Source organism: Monopterus albus, unplaced genomic scaffold (assembly GCF_001952655.1).
Source record: "Monopterus albus unplaced genomic scaffold, M_albus_1.0 scaffold103.1, whole genome shotgun sequence".
Classification (NCBI taxonomy): Eukaryota; Metazoa; Chordata; class Actinopteri; order Synbranchiformes; family Synbranchidae; genus Monopterus; species Monopterus albus.
In genome coordinates, this window is record NW_018127983.1 from 2,165,260 (window position 1) to 2,183,814 (window position 18,555).

Below are 18,555 nucleotides of genomic sequence, written 5' to 3' on the forward strand. Positions count from 1 at the left end.
GCTCTTTAACCAGCAACACATCAAATTCATCTGTTATAATGGCACCAGTGGATGTCAGGCAAGCTCACATGAACACTGCCTGGAGATTATGACCATTTGAGGAAATCCTTAAACTGTCCTATAATACTTAATTTTGTTAGAAAAACATCTTGCGATCAAGAGTTTGCAAGACGTGTATAAACCGAGTTGCTTCTGTGTAGAAGTATTAGAACATACATACAGCTCATTTTTTGAGCTTTAGGTCATGTCTAAGATGATAATTCACTGTTGTAACATTGTAGATAAGTCAAACAAGAAAAAGCGCTGTGGGCTCTTTAAACATTAGTAAATGCCTCCTTTAGGAGGTGAGGACAGCAAATGTGTGATTGGTGAGTGTAGCTAATGATTCAGTTTGCGTTTGTGTACTAACAGAGTATCTGTGTCATGCAGGACTGTGGCTGTCTGCTCTCAGAGGGTGATAACCAGGGCTGCTACCCTCTGGACGGACACGTCCTCTGCAAGAACTGTAACAGCAACCGCATCCAGGCCCTCACTGCCAAGGCCACCACTGACCTCTGAACAGCTTGCTGCCTGGTCACCTCCACTGTGATAACCCAACACTCGCTCACTCTGTGTCTCTCCCTCTCTCTTCTTTCTCATGCAAACATAGTGTACCCATCCATACACAGAAGCTTGCATTCCTCAGCATATATACATGTATATCCCAATATATAACGTACTGTATATAATAAGAAATAGCATCACATGTTCACCTGCACACATGCATCTATTGACTCAGTACAATTACAGCAGAAGAGGCTGTGTGTTATTAGCTATGCAGTTGTTAAAGGAGTAGTTCGACAGTTTGGGAGATATACTTTAAGTCTGTCTTGCCATGAGTGAGATGCGAAGATTGCTGCCACATGTACGCTAAACACAGTGATACGGCCGACAGTTGGTTAGCTTATCTTAGCATAAACTTTGAAATGGTGAAACATGTAGCCTGGCTCTGTCCAAAGAAATTGGAGTGTAAAAATCCACAAGTCAGCTATATATATATGTGTATGGGTAATACGCTATTCTTGCCATAAAAATTGTGCATTTTCTACAGATTAGACTAATGAGATATAAGTGTCAGTTAGTAGCTGTGTCACTACCTGTGTCCCTCCTAGTTTCCAGTCTGTATACTAACCCAAGATAACTGGCTGCTGTCCAGATGTAAGTGGTACTATATCGGTCTTTCCATCAGTATTTCCCAAAATGTCAAACTGTTGCTTAAAATCAGTCCAAGTCCCTCAGTTAACAGTTACAACATGCAACATCACTCAGTGTTATTGTCTCATATCATACTTATCTTTACCTTGCTTGTTTCAGCCAGGATGTGCATCCATGCGTGTATGTTTCCATGCAAGCCCTCATTTTCCTCACTGACTGGTTCTTCTGATCTAAAATGGAGATAGACTGCACCACGCATGAGGAAAACCATGAGCAATGCAATATGTATGTTTAGAACATTCATTTTGTTCTTCAGTCTTTATTACTCTGCAAATCCACAGTCGGTACACAAATAGGGATAAAATTACACTGAGGCTCATTACTGCAGAACACCAAAGAACTGAATTTAAACTGCCATGTATCCTGTGTACTTATTTTGTATGCAGCTACATTAAACATTACCTACAAGTGTATTTGCTGGGACCACAGGAATCTCAAACAGTAAATCTCAGTGTCAGGAACAGAATTGCCGACAGGCAACTGCTGAATGCAATTTCTCTTTTAACACGATCTTTTCTTTGTACTTTCCAAAAGAGTTTCGCTTTGATATACACAATAGATTATTTTCTTTTAGCCTGAGACATACAATCATGACATTCCACTCATACAAATGAGTCTTTGAGCTGATAACTCAGTTACACTGCCGTGGATTAGATCAGTGATTGTACAGTAAACAAAAATATGACATAGCTATGCAATTCTTAATGTTAATTGCATCGACACTTTATAAGAAATTTTATGAAAAAGGAAATATTTTACCTGTACAGATTCAAACGTAAGTGTCCTTATAGTAATCCTTTAATCAAAACTCTGCTGTTGGCACTGTGTGACTGTGTGTGTCACTGTGCTGTATGTCAGTACTGATTGTACCAGCGACCCTCATCTTTTACTGTTTGTTGAAACCGCTGAACAAAAAGCGGACCATAACTGTTCCAACAATGACGACAGTTTTGTTATTTGTTCCAGCCCAGAGTCACTGACCAGTCATCTGACTGCTTTATTATAGTTCAGTGTAATTAGCAGTGCTAGTAGTAAGACGTGATGATGAGTTAAAGGTACCCTGTGGAGTGTTTGACCTCTAGTAGCGTTACAGCGTTTGTGAAAAGGTCCCCATTTTGTTTGGACCTGCATGGACTCGTACTCAAGAGTGTGGCACAGCCCATCTCTCCCCCACTCCCAGGAGTGTCGTTGCTCACCCCTGGTGTCTCCCCTGCCAGATTCAAGGCCGGTTCATGTTTTCTGTGTCGAAATGTGCATGCAAGTTGTCTGTGTACAGCACTTCCACACTGAAAGTAAACAGAGCCTTAATATAGTTACAATAAAACTCCACATGATACCTTTAAAGAATAAACAAATACTAATTTGCAAGTTTATTAGTTGGATTAGTTTACAGTCAACCACATGTTGAAAGACAGAGGACCTCCAAGGCCCCGATTACAAATGTTTTGTTTGTTGTTTTCAGAGAGTTCCCTTGTACCCGCTACCTGTCTTTACTGTTTCCATCACACATTAAGAGGTGGGGTTAAGTGCTGTTTGGATGTCAGAAAGTAATTATACAAACCTCTGGTTACAGCAGGGTCATCGGATCAAGTTGACCGTGGCAGTGATTGAACCAGGGTAACACATTGTAAATAACTGTGCTAATAAGCCCAATAATAAATTAACCATAAATAGGAATTTCACTTTAATCAGACCCTTTGCTAGGACACATTTACTAAATAAGAATAAAGAAAAAGGAGTATTTAATATTCCCTAAAACCCAGTAAAACTCAGCACATATGCCAGTGTTTGAGCTGAAGGTGAGAAAGTGACACACTGGTTGGATAGTTAGCAGATATATGTACAGACAGCACCAGTCTGATGCCTCAAGCAGGAAGCAAGTGAAGCCTGGTCTTCTAGAAGGTTAGGCAACCTAAACTCCATGTCCTCAGGATTTTTTCCATCAATATTTGGAGCATATATTTAGACCAACAGTTCATCGGTCACATATGAAAAGACATAGCAAGACAAGGAATCATATCAGACGAATGCGCTACTTGAGAAAGAGCGTCACAAAACTCAAGCTACTTTTAAACTCTGTTCATAGCATCTTTTATAATTTTATTAGCAGTCTAGGTCTGTGCTTCTCTTTTTTTACAGAAAGCATTTATTCTTCTACCCTGGAAGAAGAAACAGAGACCTTATTGCACCAGCTACATTAGGTCCATGCACCAATGAGTTTGACACCTGACTCAGTGAGTCATCTGATTACCTCAGGTTGTTAGGCAATTGAGGGCAAAAATATATCATGAGATATCATCATGTCACATGTTGCTAGGTTTCAGCTCACAGAGATGTTGTTTCGGAATTGGCTATGTTAAAGTTAAAGGTCAACACTGGGCCTTCTCACTTGCTTGAATAATAAGACCGTGGAGCACAAAGTTTAACTAGAATTTTACACTGGGTGATGACAATACCAAGAGTTCAAAGTGACAAAAGAACCAGAGATTTAAAATAATTAGGCTTTGACTGAATTTAAAAACCATATCAGAACTACTGTAGTAAAGTGATGCTTATTTGCAATTTGAATTAATGTATTTTTCATAGGTGATTGACTAGCTTACTAGCTCTTATGTTAGCAAGTAAACTGAAGCCATTCTTTACATCTCCTTCCAGAAAAACATATTTCAATACTGTAGCAATAATTAATACCAACATTTGCTATGCTTTAAGGCATCATTCTAGGGTTGTGTATTAGTGACGGTGTGAGGAAACATTCAGACTTCATAAAAAATGTACAGTAAAATTTGTTTTCTGAGATGAACAGTGGCCTCTGACTGTTGACTGCTGTCAATCAGGTCTGAGCTAGTTGTTGACATTCATTTATACAGTATGTGCATAATATGTAATACAGCCATAGATTAGAAATGCTGTTTTCAGCACATATTGGTGAGACATAGACCAGAAGGAGCTGTGATGTGTCAGTTCAGTAAAGGGAATTTAATGCATTTCACGAAAAACAGCAGCACTGTGCTACAACTTTTAACATTTTTAAATCATTATATAGAATGTGAGGTTATGTAAAGCTGCACTAATCAACATTTTTTATAATAGCAGTGTATTAAAGTGTAATGTGAATGGGATCCTGACTAGTGATGGTCCCACAAAGAATTATCCTTAGACTTTGCAGTACCACTCAGCTCAATGCCTTTGCTTTAGCCTCCTCCAGCTTATTGTTTTGATCCATTGTCACCAATGTAATTATTGTCTTTTCACTTAGAAAAACTAGCTATTTTGGTGAATTCTGATAAATCCACTGAATACTATGCACTTAGCGCCAAATAGCAGGCAAACAAGGCTACTAGCTAACTAGCTTGTTAGCGTAGCAAAACACTTAGCAGGGAAACAACCGGAAGTTTTCTAGGTGGAGTTTTAAAAGATGAAAACAGGAAAAAGAAGAAGAATGAAAGTTTGACTTAAGCTCACAAGGTGGCCAGAAACATGACATATGTAAATGAGCAAATGTTTGCTAATACACACCCACACATGTCATTGTACTGCCACTAATTGGCCTAAAAGATAAAACATTTAATGCAGTTAGATCAGAAGGTAGCAGGTCTTGTAAAATGGTCAGGAAACAGTAAAAGCATTCTGCTAATACTGATGAATGTTTTTTGCTGCTTTTAAAGATGTTAAAATAAGTCTTTCAGTATTTTGTGATTGGCTTATTAGCACACTTTCTACAAGATGTACCCCGGTCTGGTCCATGAGCACAGAGGTTAATCTCTGATGAAGGTTGTCGATGATAAAAGCTGTATTTAAGTCTCATGTTTCCCGTTTTGGTGGAGAGTCTGTGACACACATCTCTATGGGAGCATGTCTGACATGAACCTTCTCAAAAAGCTTGATGGTACAATTTTAAACAAAAGACCATTTAATTTCTTGTTTGTGTTGTCTACTGTGTTCTACCCATGTTTGTAAAAGTGCCTTTGGCTGAGCAGTATTGAATCACTCTGCTGTTGCTGTGTGTTTCATATTTTGCTGTGCCGTGCTCAAAGATTCTGCCCTGTTTACTTGTCTTTACAAAAGTAAATAAAGAGGATCCCTATTTTGGGGCCAAGTCTGAATCCACACAGTAAATGTTTCCATCATGTAGAGTGCTTAATTAAGGCTGCAGCAGCAGAGTGTGTAATGGTGTTGTGTGTGAAACTCACCTTAAAGATCGTGACCGCACGTCTTCAAGCATCTCATATGTTTTTGATCTTTGGAAGGGGACATGTAGTCAACTGTTGTTTTTTCTTCTTCAATAAAGGCTTTTGCAACAGCGTCACATCTGTTTGTCCTAGTTCTCTTTCAGTTTTGTTGTCTTTTGTTGGATTTCATGTTGAAATATTCAAATTGCCCATCTTTCTGATTCAGGTTAAGCTCCATTCCCCTGCCGCTGGTTAACACTTGCCCTTTGGCTCCTGGTCCTGTGGATTGCTCAGGTAATGAGCTCCTTCTTTCTGTCTGCTCTTCATGTTCCCCAGATACCTTCTGGTGACCTCCTGAGCAGCGTACCTGCAGATGAAAGAGAACAAGTATAACCCAGGGCTACACGCTCTCCAAGAGTCATTTACAAGCCCTTCAGTGGCTGCAAATGCCTCGATTCATTTTCTCCTGTCTCGTGCTGCAACTCCCCAGCCACTCCTTAGATAAACTGAAATCACCTGCTTAATAGAAATCCTACACTCTTTTAGAGTGTACATCTGGGACAACAGTTTAATTACACAGAGATACAGTGTGCTGTCTCCTCGTTCTTTTTTGTGTGTGTGCGTGTGTGTGCCCATGATCAGCAAATGCACTCAGGTATGAAGTATGCTTGCTGCTGGGATCAGCTTGATGGAGAATAATTTAAAGACCTCCCGAAAGACTTGGTACTGTAGCCTTTCCAAGGCTTGCTTGATTTAATCCTTTCCATTTGTCATCTTCACTTGTGTGCTGCAAATCAGCAGTAAGTCACAGAGCAGCTCGTTTCCTTCCTGCAGAATGCAGGAGGACATGATCCCTGTGGTCGAGACCCGTCCTTTTTTTTTTTTCCACACTTCCGAGACAAACAAGCAAACGAAGAAGCCATTCTGACAGTGAATACAGTTGTGCTGTTATCTGCTTGTTGCGCTCCAGCCTCTGACATGAACGGTGAACTGTAAAGCACATATTCAGCCCCTTATTCCTCTGCTAGGAACCTGAGCATTTTGGCATGCCAGCAACGTGGACGTTTCCTAGTCATTTTTTCCTAAACATGCTGCAGGCGATACTGCGTGCGTGCATGGTGGTGATGGTGGTGGGGTGGGGGGGTCTTCTTATACGCAGAATTATGGCCTGAATTATTTATCGGGAAGTAGAGACAAGCACGAGGGAGCAAAATGGGCCACTATCATACATAATCTCATGCACTCCAACTTAAATGAAGCTGTCATATGGTCAGATTTTCATAGCATTACAATGTGGGCCGACATCGCTGTGCTCTGAGTTTAATGTTATTAGCTTTAAAGTGAATTCCCACTGTGCATTTGCATCAGGAGCATTGATTTTGTGCGTCCTTGAGATGGCTAAAGGCAGTGATGTAATCACTGAGTCACTGTTGCTCCTAGCAGAACTTAGATCGCTCTGACACAAATCCAAGTCATCCCAGTGTGCACATTGTATGCAACCATTATTAATGTCTTTTCTTATTCTGCAACTGGCTTTGAGCATCCAAGTACCGGCTCCAGTCATCCTTATGGCTGTTTTATATCTATAAATATATTACAAAGATGAGAACGTTTTCTAATTCTGTACTGTATAGAGGAAAGAGAAACTGCAGTGTGGAGAACTAATGCAGCATACCTGTAACAGACTCTAACAGAGCTACAGACGGCAGCACACGTCCTCTATTAATGTGCCTTTATTACTGACTGATGCAGAGGGTTTGAATGTTGCCTGACTCATTGATCAATGAACTGTAAACACTAAGTGCCATTATCCATACTGTAGAGTTCCTAAAACAACTGCAATTGTATAAAGTGAAAATCGTATCTCTGGTGGTCACTCTGTTGTATACAAACATCCTTCAGGCTGATTTACACTGATCAGCCATAACCTTATGACCACCTGTCTAATACTGTGTACACGGCAGGTGGCTGGTACCCATGTCACTCTGCAGTTCACTGTGCAGCTTCTGTTTCTCTTCATAGAGACCAATGGACAGTGTTTCTCATTTTCAACCATTTTAACAAAGATTCAAATACATTTTAATCTTTTGAAAAGCATGAATGAAATTTAAAAGTTTAATCTACAGTAGATCAACCTCATCATCAGTGAGCCGTGGGCGTCCATGACCCTGTCTCCAGTTCACCATTTGTCCTTCCTTAGACACTGTTGGTAGGTACTAACCACTGCAGACCAACAACACCCACCAAGACCTGCAGTGTAGGAGATGCTCTGACCCAGTCATCTCACCATCACAGTTTGATCCTTGTCAAAGTCACTCAGATCCTGACCCTTGTCCATTTTTCCTGCTTCCAACACATCAACTTTGAGGACTGACTGTTCACTTGCTGCCTAATATACCCCACACACTGACAGGTCACTGTAACAGATGGTCAGTGTTAATCACTTCACCTCTCAGTGGTCAGAATGTTATGGCTGATTGGTGTAACATGGTCCGCGTTTGTTTCCTCTGTTGCACTCCAGCCTTTTATTTTGTCTGATAGTTAATTTACTAACTAACATTAATTATTTTAGGCTAAACTGCTATAAATAAATTTAAAGTTCACAATATTACATGTGGTGACTGCAAATTATAACATCCATTCGCATTCACATCCTTTTTATTTTTATTTATTTATTTGGATTTCCAGGCTTTTTCTGCAGAAGAATAAACTATATCCTCCTGTGGTAGCTTTGTGCATCTTGAACATTTAAACCCAGTAAAAAATTAAAAAAGTTACGAGATGCAGTGATTTCTGGCAGAATTACTGTAGCTGTTGTTTTCTGGGGAAATTTCTTTTCAGATGAAGAACATGATATTGCTGAGAGACTGGATCAAACCATCACACTCAGCAAAGTAGTGAGAAGCCATAGCTTGCTTGAATCTCAAGATAATTACACGGTGCAGTGACTAATAGCAGACTGTCAGAGGCATAGTTTGAGCTTGTCAAGGTGAAATACAGCAGCACGTTTTTTTCTTTTATGAGATATTTTGAAATGAGTACATGGACTACAGACTGTAGCTGGAATGATGTACACCTGTTATTAGTTACCTGTTTCCTCAGTATCATTCATCAAATGAGAGCTGCCGTCCACAGTGTAAAGGTGGTGAGTAACTTATAATACCTAAAACCGGTTCGTCATTCACACAAGAGCCTTCTGCACCCATGGAGCCTCAGTGGGCACAGTGACACGCCGCACATTACCACAGAAAGACCCAAAACTCCACTACAGTCTGGTAGAGATTAATTAATTAATACAGGGCATGTGAGCAATGGTGTGAACAGTTGTTAAACTGCCAGTGATAAGGCCTAGGTTCAGCCTGACAAAACGCAGGGTGGCACTCTAGTGCTGATCATTACTGCAGTTCATTAGATGTGAAAGCAGACTTTCCAAAACTCTATCATAAAATGATGCAAAATCAAGCTCCCACGCTGGACATATACCCTGAGAACATTTCTTTGAATTGCTGTGCTTTGCCAAGAGGGCATCCTTTCAGAACCGAGATCCATTAGAGCTCTAGTGTCTGTTACTAAGTTACACTTACGATGCTCATAAAGAAATCTGTCTGTATATTATGTCATACACACACCCCCACACTTGCAGAAAGAGACAAAGGGTTGATACCAGCACCAAAAACAGTTCAGTTCAGTTTCCTCTTTCAGGAAACAGTCACTGTGGTGATGTTGTTGATGTCTGTATCCCCACAGGCTGCAGTTTGGATCTCCTCTCCTTGGGCGTCTGAGCACCAAGAGGCATTCACAGGGAACCTGTAAGAGCTGGAAGGACTTCTTAATTATATTATAAATATACAATATGTGACATATATTGTTTGTACACAGGTTTTATTGTCTTCATGATAGTGAGTTATTTTCATGGCAGTTGTCGCTGGAGCTCATGAAGCTCTGTGTTTTGGCTACTTGCCAGTTTGTAATTTTAAAGGCTGGAAAATGAAATCAGACCTTTCCTCTGTTTGTCTGCCAAGGAACATGACAGTAAATAGCACTGACTTCAAATAGTTTGAACTTATTGATTGTAACTGTGAGTATAAGAGGATTATTGTTAATACCTAAATCTCAAACATGATATCAGAGGTGTGCGCTCTTTGTTTTATTCACAGTGTATATTGTCCACTACCAGAAGGTTTTAGCAGTGCTGCTTGTTGCCCTTTGCCTCCCTCCCCATCCCAACCATCACTTACCCTCTTGCCACAATCTGGCAGGCTCACATGAACCCACCAAGTCCAACCAAATAATGGCTGATTGATATGCAATACAGGGAAAGTGTTCAGATCCCAGTAAATCCACAGACTTTACTGACTTAGTGTAGGTGCGTCTCTCCAGCTCCACTGAAAGGTAAAGCAGTTCTCATGATTTAAGGCACTCTTTGAGGTGTCACCTCCTGACCTAAGGGTAAGAGGCAGAGACTCGTCCATGGATTTAACACAAAACCTTGTGTTTCAGTGTGAACTTTCATTCTCACACTAGAGCAGGCTGACTGATTAAGCCAGCAGAGGATTATGGCTGAATGCTGGAACAGTGGGTGCAAAATGAATACTACTTTCTTGTTTCCTTGACAGTTGGTGGGACTGTCAAGTGCTACCAATTATACCTGAACTTTGACAAATAGGATCTTACTAAGTATAAAGCCCAGGGTCTACCTGTGAACCACGCTGCTTTTTTGCATACAAACGACAATGTGTTATATCAAATGCAATATGAGGAAAATAATCTGGTACTGTGGCTTGTTTTTATCCAGTGGACCCGGTGGTATCTGTCAATTCTGCATTTGTACTACTGAGTGGCAGAACCTGAACGTCTTCTCCTCTGCTCAGTCTCAGACTTCACATGCTGTTCTCTACTCGATGCCTTTTTTTCAGCTTTTTGATTCTTAATCACCTTCTGAAATACAGTGTGTTGCCCTTAGCCTGATGGTGAGTTCTATGTATTTTATAACATGTTTGCTTGGTTAGAAGCAAAACATAAGTTTCCAGTGTTTGTTATTTAGTTTGAGCCTTGCTAGCGGTGTAGCTCTGTGGATGGCAGTGTTGGTCAGTGGGTTCACCACTTTGGTCCAGACTGGAATATGTCAATAACTGTTGGACTAATTGGCATCCAAATTTAGTACAGACATTCATGGTCCCCTGAGGATGAAGCCTAATGATTTTGGCAGTCCCCTGAATTTTCCTGTAGCAACATCGTTAGTTTGTGGTTTTTCGTTTAATGTCTTTACAACTATTGGATACAGTCCCATGAAATTTGTATACTTTGTATTTAGCGCTAATTAGCATGCTAACATGCTAAACTGAGACAGTGGACATGTTAAACATTGTACCTACTAAACATGCCGGGCGACGTCACGGTCCTTGATTGTAATCTATTCATAAAGGGCTTTTGAACTGCTCTTAGTCTGACCCGTCACCCAGGACCTGTTTGCCTTGGGAGACCCTACCAGGGACATCTAGCCCCCGACAACATAGCTCCTAGGATCACTCGGGTACTCAAACCCCTCCACCACAATAAGGTGGCGGTTCAAGGAGGGGCTAAACATTTAAATGTTAGCTGTTATTGTGTAGGCTGCATGTTTAACATGCTTGATATTAAAGCACCACTGTTCCTGTGCAAAGCCTTGCTGAGCCACTGGCACAGTGGTACACTCTTAGCATTACCATGTGTTATTGAAAAAAGGAGTACTCAAAATTTGTCATCTGAAACGTCCACAGTGTTAATAGCTGTTGGGAATGACCACATTTGAAGTAGGGATGCAGAGTTGGCCATGCTAGTTGTTCAGAAAAGAGAATCAGGGAACACAGTTTTGGGCAGTCTGTCCTGGAAGGCATTTACAGTTACAGTGGGCTGGGTGCAGAAAAAGTGGCAGAAATATTTGTGTAAAAAAAAAAAGGAAAGCTGAAGAGAGAAGGTCAATCCCTGACTACATTTCTCATCTCACACATCTGGCCAATCATTACATGAAGGTTGTGTGAATGTTGCAGAAGTAAGTAGACACAGTCTTACCCATGTCCCCACATCAGAAAGCTGTGTGTGTGTTAAAGATATTATATAATTATGACGTTGTTTTTGTGTCTATACCTAACACACAAAGACAATATGATAATTTGATTATCCATCTATGTATCCATCTATCCATCTATCCATCATGTACTGTTACTGCACATTTATGCTTCAGCTTTGCAGACAGATTAAAGTCACCCCATTAACCTGCTCTGGCCATCTCCCTGCATCCTCTCTCAGGCTGAGTTCACCGGTTTTTCGATTGCTCCTGAGTGAGTCATTTAGACTAACAGTGTTTTGTTGAGGCTCAACCAGCTGTGATTAAGGGGATTTGGGGTGGATTTTGCGGATTACCACTCCAACATTTGTGCGTAAACAGCTGAATGTCACAGGTTGTGTGTGCTATCATAGCTGAGTCCATTGACTTCACAGAGTGGATTAGGTGAAAAGGCATCAACACAATGCTGCTACCACAGAAAACAGCTCTTCTCTGAAATTTATTATTCAGATTTTACATTATTGTGGAGGAGCTTCATTTGCTGGAGCTGTGGACAAATATTCAGCAGCTCCACGGAAGGGGAGTGCACTAAAACTGCAGTAACAACCCTGAACTGTAGCAAATCAGCAGTAACGTGGTTCTTCTTGTAATACTGTACAGTATAAGAGTAAGCATGCGGTGTCATGTTACTGACCAAAACATTAAACAAAGCAACATGATTCAAGGAAAGAATCAATTTTAACATAAATAGGATCTTTGTTTCTTTGAGGTTTTCAAGGTGTGGGGCTGTTTTCTGTCTTCTCTCGTTTCCCTGTGTTTTATGGTGTAATCAGCTTTATTGATTACGTCCCCAAGGCCGTGTAGAGTAGCTGTGCTGTGAACGAACCGCACTTCAGTAAATGGGCATTTGTGCATGCAGTACTTAATAAAACTACAATACATCATAATAAACAATGAATGAGTATGAGATAATCTTGTCTTACAAATGAATTTACTAAGGTTTTACACATTGTCAGATAAATCGAGTGAAACTGGGACAGGATGTGGTGTCTCTCAGCTACAGTGGTGTGAAAAAGTATTTGCCCCCTTACTGATTTCTTATCTTTTTGCATGTTTGTCACACTGTAATGTTTCAGATCGTCAAACAAATTTATATATTAGTCAAAGATAACACAAGTAAACACATCATGCAGTTTTTAAATGAAGGTTTTTATTATTAAGGGAAAACAAAATCCAAAACTATATAGCCCTGTGTGAACAAGTGTTGGCCCCCCTGTCATAATAACTGGTTGGGCCACCCTTAGCAGCAACAACTGCAATCAAGCGTTTTCGATAACTTGCCATGAGTCTTTTACAGCGCTGTGGAGGAATTTTGGCCCACTCATCTTGGCAGAATTGTTGTAAGTCAGCCACATTGGAAGGTTTTCGGGCATGAACTGCCTTTTTAAGGTCATGCCACAGCATCTCAATTGGATTCAGGTCAGGACTTTGACTAGGCCACTCCAAAGTCTTCATTTTGTTTTTCTTCAGCCATTCAGAAGTGGACTTGCTGGTGTGCTTTGGATCATTGTCCTGCTGCAGAACCCAAGTTCGCTTCAGCTTGAGATCACAAACGGATGGCCGGACATTCTCCTCCAGGATATTTTGGTACACAGCAGAATTCAGGGTTCCATTTATCACAGCATCTGGCAAAACTGAGACGAGCCTTTATGTTCTTTTTGCTCAGCAGTGGTTTTCGTCTTGGAACTCTGCCATGCAAACCATTTTTGCCCAGTCTCTTTCTTATGGTGGAGTCATGAACACTCAGCTTAACTGAGGCAAGTGAGGCCTGCAGTTCTTTGGATGTTGTTGTGGGGTCTTTTGTGACCTCTTGGATGAGTTGTCGCTGCGCTCTTGGGGTAATTTTGGTCGGCTGGCCACTCCTGGGAAGGTTCTCCACTGTTCCATGTTTTCGCCATTTGTGGATAATGGCTCTCACTGTGGTTCGCTGCAGTCCCCAAGCTTTAGAAATGGCTTTATAACCTTTTCCGGACTGATAGAGCTCCATTATTCTCTTTCTCATTTGTTTTTGAATTTCTTTGGATCTCGGCATGATGTCTAGCTTTTGAGGATCTTTTGGTCTACTTCACTTTGTCAGGCAGGTCCTATTTAAGTGATTTCTTGATTGCGAACAGGTGTGGCAAGAGAAATTGAACTCAGGTGCGATAAACCAGTGTTTTGACAGGGGGGCAAACACTTGTTCACACAGGGCTCTATAGTTTTGGATTTTGTTTTCCCTTAATAATAAAAACCTTCATTTAAAAACTGCATGATGTGTTTACTTGTGTTATCTTTGACTAATATATAAATTTGTTTGACGATCTGAAACATTACAGTGTGACAAACATGCAAAAAGATAAGAAATCAGTAAGGGGGCAAACACTTTTTCACACCACTGTATACTAGCCCCCGTCCATGACCGTCTGCTGCCTACAGCGCTCCTGTTGTTATTCCACCTTCTTTGCCCTGTGTAGTCAATGTACCTAGCGAAGGTTTTAAAAGCAGTCTTCGAACCTTGCCCTTTCAGATATCCCACCTCTCCCTGAAGTTCCAGGAGTCTCTCACATATTGATAGCAGCTCCCTGATGCTTGCAAATCATGAACCACATGATGGAAATTAATTTTATAAGAGTGAGCAAAAGACAGAGGGAGAGAGAACAAGAGGGCGGGAGAGCAGAGAGAGAATACACTTGCTTGAGAATATGACTTGGCATCCATTTGAAAACACGATCTGGTGTTTTGTTCCTTATTGACAGAGCTGCCACGTCTGTTTAAATTCATACCACAATAAAATAATGACTTATAATTTAATTAAACAAACAAACAAAGCAACTGTTTCTTAAAGCCTAGGTAACGACATAAATTTGCTTTAAAGATATTACAATGAAACATTCAGTTCTAGATAAAATACTATTGAAAATGAACATGGGTCATTTTTAACCCGTCTTGTGGTGTAGAGCACTGTATTTGCTCATCAGAGGGGTAATGTCTTAATTACATGTTGTAAAATATCTGTCAACCCACCGATGAAGAAAAACACCTTCACGACTAATTACTGTGTGTCAGAAGTGTTCTTTATTCCTGGCAAAGGCTCAGTTGACATTTCAGACACCATTTTTTTAAAATCCGAGAACAGCAGTAATTGAGTTAAAGCTAATTAAAGAAAAAAGTGATATTGGTATAAAGAAAGTTTGTTTGTTGTACATACTATAGAGCTGTGTCTTGGCTGAGTGCCATGACTCAAGGACGTCACTGAATTACTCTCCATAAAACCCCAACATGTTGCTTTTTACGTTTTGGTTTTTCATGCCATTTTATTTTGCGACCTTTACCCTGTACACATACATGTCCTCATTGCTGCATAAGGCTTGTTGGCTTGTAGAGAGAACAGGCATCCCTGTGGTTTCTGTCAGCCAAGAGATTCACTGGGTGGGTCATAGATGCTGCCACAGCCCTTCCTACATAGCCTCCTTGAATTTTTGACCTCTGACCTCAGCAAAGGGAGTTTTGTCCATATGTTAGTTGTTGGTGTGCGTACTCCAGCCAAGCAGCTATAACCAACAGTGCAGTGTTTAGCATTATGTCTCAGGATCTAAACAGATTCCTGAAAGCACTAAGCAGATTCAGTGTTGGAATTAATGCTACCAAGGGGACTGTAAACAATTTTGCCCAACATCAATCACCTGCATATATGCCAAGTAGAATATTTAGACCGCTTGTCAGCTAAGCAGCAACCTGACACCTGCGTAGTTGCAGCGCTGCTGTTTTCAAACTAAATCTGCCTTGTCTTGTCTTTATCAGTCCATCCAGAAATCCATGTGAGAGTGTGCAGGAAAGTTTACTCCCTTCTTCTCACATGAACACAGCCGTTCTAGCAGTCATCCCTGTGGCTCAGTACTTGAGTGATTTGTCTTCGCACAGTTCAGCTAAAGGGTGAACACAACAAATGTTGATGGAAACTCTCCTGCTATTTCAAATATATGGGCAGCAGCGGTCAGAGCATTTGCTGTGTATTTCAAAATTCATACCAGAGTTTAGGGAACATGAATCAAGCTTTCAGCATCAGTAACAGAAAGACAAAGCACTTGATGTCAGCGCTTGTATGCCAGACCCACAGTGTGAAGAGTTGTGTTTACACCATGAGTCACGGAAACAGTGACTCAAGCAGCTGATGTTAGTATCAAACACTGACCTGCAGTACTGGCTTTGGTTTGAAGCATTTGTGAAAGTGCCTAATTGATTCTGATTCATTGATTCATTTGTGAATGATAGGTGGTTTGTTTGATTGTTTTAATTGTGTAAAAGATAAATGACAGCTTTTTTTTTGGTTACTTTATAAAATCCCTGGTGCGTGGCATGAACAATGTGATACATAATTTTCATTTTCATAGCTCGTCCTCTGTTAAAGGTCAGCATTAATTCCTTCCTTGGGCTCCTTCTGCAACGGTCTCCTAGCAACCTGTCATTTATGGACTGTTCTTATGCTAGGTAATTACCCTGAAGACGGCGTTGTCGCCAGCTGGTCAGCTGATGGGTTATGAGCCACATGTCAACCATATAAAGGTGGCAGGAACAGCAAAACACATTGCTGTTAGCTCTCTTATCTCCTATTCTTTGAGTGGCAAAGACTTGCCGTGGGACTTCAAGTTCTGTTCCTGCTTTCAGAAACACTTAATGAGAAAGTCCCTAAATTCCATATGTTATCCTGGTGTTATTCCACATTTACACCTATTTTTTAGATAAACCTCTGATGTACATCCTGGACATGCAATGGCTGTATAGATGGAAGCTGCACTGTTCTGTATGAGCTAATGAATCTTCTTGGAGAATGAAGAAGCAAAAAAGATAAGCCGGATGAGCAGAGTGCACGCCAACTGACATCTCCTTTAAAGCTACATTTACTAACTTCTCCCTCTAAGTTTTCGACCACTAAGGGCAAAGTGAGAGTCAAAACAAACTCAAGCACTATCCCCTCCTCTTCTCCATCCACTCCTCTTTGTCCTCCCTGCCCTGTCTCTGAAACTAGGTCATATGTGGTCATGACAGCTGGAGACAGTTGTGTCAGTCAGGTAGTGCAGCAGTAATAACCAGCTCCAGAACTAGTGTATATGGAATATAGAGCCCATGGTCTACAGTGGCATTGCAGCGACACAGTGTCAGGTAAAGAGGTTTACATTTTAGCGATATGTGTACGTATGTCTAATGTCTGTTAGACATGTACCTGAGGTAACACAAGCAAATTATACAAAGGAATGTGTAGGTACACCCCATCCTAGGGTGTACCTACACAGGGAGCCTCCACAGTCTGTCTTTGAAACAAGCCATACTGGTTTGGAAAACGCATCTTATAGCCTGGGACCAGTGGGGCGTGGAAGAAGTGTGGTGTGGATTTTAACAACAGTGGGCAAGAAGGAAACACAGGGCCTGAAGATAGTGGAGTGGAGGGGTTTAGTACAGCAAGGGAGACAACACTTCTGGACAATTTTTTACTTGATTTATCCAAATTTGTGCTACTGTAAATCTTAGTTAATGCAACTTTAAATTATTTGAAGTATATGGCAGAATTTCCAAATCATCAGGTTAAAATGTTAGGGGCTCATAAATACACTTTATATTTAGACCTTTCCAAGGCAATGCTCACCTCACTCTCCCAGTCTGCTCATGTTTTATACATATCACCCTTCACACTGTGTCTTCATCTTGCATGTTCCCCAGGCATATTGTACACCGAGAAACTGGACAGATCTATGTTTTGTTTCTGTCAAATGTTTTTCTCCAGGGCAGAGTTTGGGCAGCCTGCTGATTTAAGATAGAAGGAAGAGAGATGCTGGGTTCTTGAGCACAGTTAGTGATGTCTCCACAGGCCTGAGGTGACATCACAAGAAGAGATGCAAGGTAGCCCCTTTAAACCTGCAAGGAACCCCAAATTTACTGCAGTTGCTGCAGTGCTGCTGTTTAGTACCATGTAGAGATGTGTTGTTTCCGTATAGGATTAGACATCTTAACCCCTTTATGGGTTTCGCATCCATTTGGAAGAGCACATTTTCAGTTGCAGTAGATTACAGCTCAGCCTGGTTGAATCTCTATCACTCGCTATAGAGCAACAACAAGGGCCATTTGCTTGTACACAGAGTCTTGGTGATGTAGTGACTGCTCTCAGGGCTCACTGATGAACTGCTGTAGCTAGCAAATTAACCGGTAACTTCCTAGCCAGCTCCCAGAGCTCACTACTGCTCTCCTCACTGTTCAGTTGTAATGTTCCACATCATATTTTTGACATTTTTATATGACAATATTAGAATTTTTTGTCACACTGGAGGTGCAGCTTGTTAATGCCCAAAGGAATAAACTGTATTTTCAGTTAATATTATGTTAAGTTTAATGTTTCTTTTTTGTGTGTGTAAATGTTCAGAATACAGTTGGGATATTTTAAGTCATGATTTGCATCTGCAACTTAGGTCACAGTCCTTTCACATCGTTCCATTTGTCCGTCATTTTTGGCCAAGTGTGCATGCACTTCCAGAACCATCAGCCCTGAGGCTGGGATCACAGAGGAGATACAAGATGAAGACTAGATGGCATTCTGAGCTCTCAAGTCTCATGCACATTTTTATTTTTACCTCCAGACTTCTTGGGGACCAACTGTTCAAACATTTAAAGAATACCTTGCACTCGCCAATAGAGCGGTAGAGCAGCTTGACCAGAATACATTACAAATGTGCTGTGGAGTAAATGCAGCTCCCAGGATAAAGACAGAAACCAAGAATAAACATCAACTGCTACTTCCGTGGTTGTCAAAGTGTGGGGCGCGCCCCACTAGTGGGGAATAAAGACATGACAGGTGGGGCGTAATGAATGGAGAAAATTAGAAATGGGTCATTAATACAAGTAAATTAAAATAACATCAGTTCAGGGCCTGGGAGAAAAAAGTGGAACCATAGTGCAGCAATAACGGTTTAACGTCGACATGTTAACTGCAGCGCAACAATATAAGGAAACGTTCACACAGAAGACCAATAGTGTACGTAGTGGGCATAATAACGT

General features: G+C 40.9%; 1 protein-coding gene across 7 annotated transcripts in view; it reads left to right on the forward strand.

Annotated features, from left to right (window-relative positions):
* Positions 1 to 5,563, forward strand: part of lpp (LIM domain containing preferred translocation partner in lipoma) — a 154,923-nt gene extending 149,360 nt beyond the window's left edge. For all 7 annotated transcript variants that reach the window (XM_020609956.1, XM_020609959.1, XM_020609963.1 and 4 more), the window contains one exon: positions 430 to 5,563. In XM_020609956.1, the coding sequence (XP_020465612.1) occupies positions 430 to 558 (129 nt within the window). In that variant the 3' untranslated portion in view covers positions 559 to 5,563. The remainder of the gene's footprint in view (positions 1 to 429) is intronic.
* The last annotated feature ends 12,992 nt before the right edge of the window (positions 5,564 to 18,555 follow it).